Source organism: Pangasianodon hypophthalmus, chromosome 14, assembly GCF_027358585.1.
Source record: "Pangasianodon hypophthalmus isolate fPanHyp1 chromosome 14, fPanHyp1.pri, whole genome shotgun sequence".
Lineage (NCBI taxonomy): Eukaryota > Metazoa > Chordata > Actinopteri > Siluriformes > Pangasiidae > Pangasianodon > Pangasianodon hypophthalmus.
The window spans coordinates 25,542,278-25,549,810 of NC_069723.1; the positions used below are offsets into that span (position 1 = coordinate 25,542,278).

The window sequence follows — 7,533 nt, forward strand, 5'->3', positions numbered from 1 at the left end:
GTAGCAGAACGAACGCATTAATCGCACATAAACCTGTGATTTTTTTAGCTGCGCTACAGTCAGAGCTGCTGTTCTAGAAAATTAATCAACACCTTCTGACCAATCAGAATGCAGAATTTAACATAAACTTATTGAACGAGCACATTCGAACTCGTTGTCGTAGCTAGCTTACGCAATAGCATATTTCAATTCATAGTGGTAGTGAGGGGAAAGGGGCGGGGCCGTGATTCAGATAGAGGAGGGATATTCAGATAGAGGGGCGTGTCAAATTTGCATATTCATGCATATTTATAGATCCTGCTTATTTTATTATGCTAAAAGATTTTAAATGGATTATTCGAAATGGATTTTTTTTTTGTGGTTTATAAGAACAGTTTCAGAAGGACTTTAAAGGACACACACACACACAAGCGCGCACACACACACACACACACACACACACACACACACACCCTGTTCCCTGCTGTCTTTTGTTTTCCTCAGCCTTAATGATGAATGGAAAGAAGCAGAGACACACTGGGGTCCGGTGGGAGGTGTGTGTGTGTGCGTGTGTGTGTGTTAGACCCCTCCTCCTCCTGCCTCAGTTACTCCTTCCCCTCCCTCTCTCACCCTCTTTGTGTCCACGCTGCTCCCGTCCTCACGATCACTCGTCTTCTCTTCACACATTCCGAGGAAGGGAAGAAACTCATCCGTCTGTCCTCCATCTCTCCATCCGTACATCATCCAGACCAGAATTTGGAGGATAAACGAGGATAAAGACAGCAGCGTAGTGTGTGCTTGTGTGTGTGTGTGTGTGTGCTTGTGTGTGTGTGTATATATCTGTGTGTGTGTGTGTGAGTGTGTGTGAGTGTGTGTGTGCACTCACCCTGAAAGGAAACACTCTCAGTCCGGTGAATGGATGAAGAAGGACAGATCCAAACTGGAGCGTAATAAACGAGTGAAAAAACGGAGACGGACTGGGAAAGAGTCCCTCCATCCACACCATCCGAGGGAGAGAGGTGAGAGCTGTGTGTGTGTGTTTTGTGTGTATTGTGTGTGTGTGTGTATTGTGTGTGTGTGTGTATGTGTGTTTTGTGTGTGTCTTCATGGAGACAGCATTCCGTTCACACATCAACCTCACAGGGACAAAAGACGTTGTGGGGACAAAAGTCCTGGGAACACGGCACTCATTTTGGCCACGAGGAACGATTTAGTGTGTGTGTGAGTGTGTGTGAGAGAGAGAGTGTGTGTGTGTGTGTGTGTGTGAGAGAGAGAGAGAGAGAGAGAGAGAGATTGAATTTAAAGCATGTACACTTGAGGTTCAGCAGAAGGACCTCACTGTCTGGTTCCCATGCAGCAATGCAGGGGTGAGAGAGAGTGTGTATGTGTGTGTGTGTGTGTGTGTGAGAGAGTGTGTGTGTGTGTGTGTGAGAGTGTGTGTGTGTGGGTGTGTGTGTGTGTGTTGTATGGGGATCCTGAGTCAGCAAACTTTATATCTTTTATAAAATATTGGGGGCGGGGTTTCCATATACTCTTAGTTTATGATGTCACAAAGTATCTCAATGCATTTGAATATGCAAATTATTAGAGAGTGAGGTGTATTTATTTGATACAGCGATAGCCGCTAACTCCCAAGCTAGCTAGCTATTTATTATAGCTGTATTATAGCCAGCTAGCAAGATTTACGACTTTATTTTATGTAGCTATTTATGTTTAGCTACTGTACTCCAACAACAGCTAGCTTATTTGATAGCGGTGTAACATGAGTTAGCTAGCCTTAGCAAACATTTCCACAATTATTTTATTTATTTTTAATAATCTACAGTATATTTGCCTATAGTAGTTGTAGTAATCAATAAATAAGTTATTTATTAGTTATTTCTTTTATTTTATCCATTTTTTCCCAATGTAGATTTTTTAAAAATATGGATAAATGATTTTTTATGTCCTAAAATATACTCTAAAAACATCTTATTAGCTAATGTCGCTAAATTTAAGTTTGTTACTAAGTTAATTGATGTTTATAGGATAGTATTAGCTGTTAGTATCTTGTGCGTGTGTGTGTGTTTGTAAAAAATGTGTACGAGCTCGATAAGTTTGTAACTCGAAAGAAGAAGGCGTGGAGCTGATTTACTGACGGAGATTCGCGTCTTTCAGACGAGCGAAATAACACGTTCAGATTTGTGTGTTTGCCTTAATGAATATGTAATAGTGGGCGGAGTCAATGCAAATTGCTTGGTGTGTTTTACTGCAGCCTGAAAGTGACTTTCTTTGTGTAAATTAATCCCACTGAAGGGCAGGTAATACATCTGCAGAAGCCTGTTTCTGTCATTTAAAGACAAAACGACTCCATGTACTACATTTTAATATAATAATCAGAAATTCTCTTATAATTATGAGGCACATTTTCACATTAAATCGTATTACTTTAGATATTCAATGCAAATTCATGTAATTTATATAATATTCATATAATCATAACAGCATTTAAGGAGCCTGTGAACATTATGCTTACATTTATATTACTATATTATAGTTCTCTGATATTTAATGCAGTTATTCTTCGTAAATCGCCTGAAACACACACACACACACACACACACACAGTGTTAAATCAGTGTTTGTTGTTTTTTTTAGCTGTTCATGTGTTAAATTAACACCTACAGTGTTGCTGAATGAATTAATGTTTACAGTATTTTATCTTTCGAAGTCTTGAATTCACACCTCAAGAATTAATAAATAAATAAAGTGATACCAATATTAGATTTCACTCCAATATCATGCTCATTTTTTATGCTAAAATGTTCCGGTTCGAGCATCTCACACCAGGTGATACTGTGTGACGTAATCCTAGTGCACGTTGTCACGGTAACGGGACGTATTTCACGATTAACGATCAAACCGAAGCAGACTGTAAACTGTGAAAATATCAAGAGGAGGAACTACGGCGTCGTCCTACAGTGAATACGAGCGATGAAACATCTTAAACATTAAACTCTAAACCGCTCTTATGTTCCAGTGTGTTGTTCTTGACGATCATACACTATCGTCATGACAACAGGGGAATCCGACGCAATACAAAAAACAAAAACGTATTTTACTTACAGCCGTACATAAACGCTTTTCTGAAGCCAAACAAAAACTTGCTCTTCTCCATCCACGCTAACTAATTAATGTAGCTAGCTAATGAGCTTCTTTTTATTAAAATAAACTCGCTAACGTTATAAAGAACGAGCGTAAGTGCATGAACACGCACTCGTTTCCGTATCGGTATTGACGAATACCAAAAAAAAAAAAAATGGTATCAATGCTTCGCTACACTACAGTAATAAATGAATAACTATAGTAATAAATCTTGACTCTTACGTTGATGATGTAACACTTACAGCGTTAAATAAACACCTAGAACAGACGTTTCTAACGACTTCGCTACTACAATACTACAAATATTTAACGCTACAGTGGTGTTGGTTCACCTGGTGGTGGCGCTGTAGCACAGATTTATAACACAGCCCAGATCTAATGAACCATTTATTCATTTAGCTCCGCCCACTTGCATATTAACGCTTTATGCATAACACTGTATGGATCTCGGAGGCTGAAAAATTTGCGTAATTTTAAAGTTTTTATATCTGGATTATATACAAAATTCTTATTCAGTGTTGTATTTTAAGAATGTTTACGTCTTTTGCCAATGTTTTTCATTGTTAGGGGTAAAAGTTGCTTTTAAAAACGTATCGTTTAAAACTACAGCCAAAGTTATTTGTGACTTAAAAAAACAGAACCCTGAATACGAATTAAAAAAAATTCCAATGTCAGAAATGCAGATTTTATGTAAATTAGGCCAAAGATAAAGCGTGATCAAACGAATAAAAAAAGTTTTTACGTTTTCTACTGTGAAGATGAACACTTGATGACCAGTGTATCTATTTATCTAGCTAGTTAGGTTACGCTAACATTAGCTAGCTGGAAATCATTAGGTAGCTAACTGTTAGCTGCTTAATATGAATTTAGCTCTTTCGGTAGGATATAAAACCTTTAGATGCACCTCGTTATGGTTCGTATCTTCTGTGAGAGACGACTGTAATTCGTAATTGTAGTTCAGTCGCAATGAAGCGTTTACTTTCACTGCAGTAAAATCTGCGTTTTTGAGATTTGAATTTTGTAGAATTGTATGTAGGTTTCTGATTAAATTTTTTTTTATCTCAAAACATTATAATTCAATCCACGTTCAGATACTATTATCAGCTTTCACACTCAATAATACGGACATTAACTGCAAAATAACTGAATAATATAATTTAATAAATAAAATGCGTAAAAGAATCTCCTGCAGTTCCTCAGCGGTTGTGACGCTTTGATTCCGTATGTTGAGCGTGATCTTGATCAAAATAATAAAAAAGTTTTATGTTCTACTCAAACACTGAGTTTTCTACAGTGAAGTTGAACACTTGATGACCAGTGTAACTATTTATCTAGCAGGTTAGGTTACGCTAATGTAATAAAGCTAGCTGGTAATCGTTAGGTAGCTAACCGTTAGCTGCTTAATATGAATTTAGCTCTTTCTGTAGAATATAAAACCTTTAGATGCACCTCATTACGGTTCAGATCTTCTGTTTGGTCTTCACCGCATGGACGTGAGCGTGAGAGACGGATAAACTTTCACTGCAGTAAAATCTGTATTTTTTAGATTTGAATTTTGTAGAATTGTATGTAGGTTTCTGATTTTTTTTTTAATCTTAAAACATTATAATTCAAATATCCGTATATATGAAATCCGTATTCAAATTCTTTTATCGGCTTTCACGCTCAATAATCCTGGCATTAACGGCAAAGTCTCCTGCATATTCAAATAACTGAATCATTTCATTTAATCAATAAAACCTGTAATAGAATCTCCTGCAGTTCCTCAGTGCTCGTGACGCTTAGGATCATTTTTTGTGGTTTTTTTGCGTATTTATCACCAGCTGAAGCGTCTCTCTGACAAAGCAGCTGCTCTTTTCATGCTTTTCTTTACCAAACAAACGTGTCTAACAGCACACGCTTAGCTTCGTGTAAAGCGTCGTCTACGGAGACCGAGGAAGATGAACAGACCTCAGAGCTGAAGAAGAGCCTGCGTGTGGTGTAACGAACGTACCGCCATGTTGCTGTTGACTGAATTCTGGATTGTGATTGGTCAGAAGGTGTTGATTAATTCTCTATAACAGCAGCTCTGACTGTAGCGCAGCTGCAGGTCACAGGGACTCGTACAGCAGACGCTCCACTAATAAACAGTGTAAATAAAAAGTGTATAATCGTTGATATGGTGAAGTTTTCCGTAAGGAGAAATGTGTTTATTGAACATTTACGGAAGAGGGACAAGGAGTACAAAGTAAAACAAACACAAGGATATACAAATACACAAATAAAAGAAAAGCACGATATTAAAGTTATATCACTTCTTTAAATAAACTCACAAAAAGCCTCAAAAATCTGGTATTTTACTGTTGTGTATAAGTCTGAGGAACGACATTAGAGAGTTGGAATATTAGAAGACACAATGGAGATTTTTTTGTTTATGAATGAAAAATTTTGCGTATAATATAATAAAGTTGGCAACATGTTGCAGAGATACGCAATCAGGGTTTTCATAATTAAAACTAATATCTCGGACAACAAGGGAGTGATTAACTTCTGTAGGACTGAAAATAAAAGAACTTAAATCAGCCCGGAATTTATTCGTTATGTTGCATTCAAACAATAAATGTATGGAAGGAGTCTCCAGTGCCAGCGCTTTGTAACAGTCAGAGGTAAAGCTGTAGCTGTAAGTTTTCCGACGTCTTCAGGACAGAGGAGTTTACGCTTCTTTGCGGTTTCTCAGTAACATGCGGAACAAGCTGCGATTTTTATTTTCTCTTATTAAGTTGAAGAGAGAGAATAAAGAGACGCTGGTGAGGGAACGAGTGTTTATAGCTGCTATAACGTAAGCGACAACAGGAACTCTCATGAACATTAAATGTAACTATAAAGAGATAAAAAAAATTTGTATTTGTTGGAAATTGCTGTGGTATGAGAGAAATGAACCACTTGGGGATGTGATGTGTTCTTCTCTGGTGTGTGTGTGTGTGTGTGTGTGTGTGTGTGTGTGTGGTTTTCTGTCAGTGATTATTATAATTATATATATATATTATGTATACTATATTACGTTGATGATTTCATTAATAATGTCTCGTCTTTTCTCTGCATGTCTCATGTCCCTCTGTAGCGAGTTCTCGCTCCAGCACCAGGACGATGTCTCCGAAGGACAACAAACCCAAAAAGCCACCAAAGGACAGCATGACCTTACTGCCGTGCTTCTACTTTGTGGAGGTGAGTACGTCCCTGAAATTACATTATTAATCCTAAAAATAATTATAATTCATGTTTTCACATTCAGACTCCTAAAGCTCCTTATTAACTTCCTTATCAATGTTTAATTTTGAAGCTTTAATATTTCTTTATATTATTTAAGCTCATATTAAGTGGCGGATTACGTGGTTATGGAGGGAGCGGAATAATAAGAGGCGTGGCTATGGACTTTGTGGTTATTATGAGGGGTGGAGTTATGATAAGAGTAGTAGTATATTTTTATAGTGAGGGGCGGGGTTATAACAGTGGGTGTGGGATATAGTGATGTATACTGATGGGCGTGGCTATTAGGGGTGGGATTATGGTTCACAGTGAAGGTGTTTTTTGCTTGGACCAAGGTTAATTTGAGAGGTGGAGTTATAAAAAGAGGCGTGTCTGTAGATTATTTGGTTATTATGAAGGGTGTTGTTATAAAAAGAGGCGTGGCTATGGATTATGTGGTTATGGTGAGGGGTGGAGTTATAATAAGAGGTGTGGCTATGGATTAAACGGTTATGGAGATGGGTGGAGTTATAATAAGAGGCGTGGCTATGGATTATGTGGTTATAGTGAGGGGTGGAGTTATAATAAGAGGTGTGGCTATGGATTATGTGGTTATGGTGAGGGATGGAGTTATAATAAGAGGCGTGGCTATAGAGTATATGATTATGGAGAAGGGTGGAGTTATAATAAGAGGTGTGACTACGGATTATGTGGTTATGGTGAGGGGTGGAGTTATAATAAGAGGCGTGGCTATAGAGTATATGATTATGGAGAAGGGTGGAGTTATAATAAGAGGTGTGACTACGGATTATGTGGTTATGGTGAGGGGTGGAGTTATAATAAGAGGCGTGGCTATAGAGTATATGATTATGGAGAAGGGTGGAGTTATAATAAGAGGCGTGGCTATGGATTAAACGGTTATGGAGAGGGATGGAGTTATAATAAGAGGCGTGTCTGTAGATTATTTGGTTATTATGAAGGGTGTTGTTATAAAAAGAGGCGTGGCTATGGATTGTGTGATTATGGTGAGGGGTGGAGTTACAATAAGAGGCGTGGCTATGGATTAAACGGTTATGGAGAGGGATGGAGTTATAATAAGAGGCGTGGCTATGGATTATGTAGCTATGGTGAGGGGCGGAGTTATAATATGGATAATTATTATTATTCAATTCCCTTCAGGTAATG

The 7,533-nt window shown here is 37.9% G+C and overlaps 1 protein-coding gene across 1 annotated transcript in view; it reads left to right on the top strand.

The window, feature by feature from the left end:
- The first annotated feature begins 534 nt into the window (after nucleotides 1-534).
- The window catches only part of plppr3a (phospholipid phosphatase related 3a), a 20,899-nt gene continuing 13,900 nt past the window's right edge, over nucleotides 535-7,533 (top strand). The window contains exons 1-2 of the mRNA XM_034310902.2: nucleotides 535-998; nucleotides 6,224-6,327. Coding sequence (XP_034166793.1) covers nucleotides 899-998; nucleotides 6,224-6,327 — 204 coding nt within the window. The 5' untranslated portion in view covers nucleotides 535-898. The remainder of the gene's footprint in view (nucleotides 999-6,223; nucleotides 6,328-7,533) is intronic.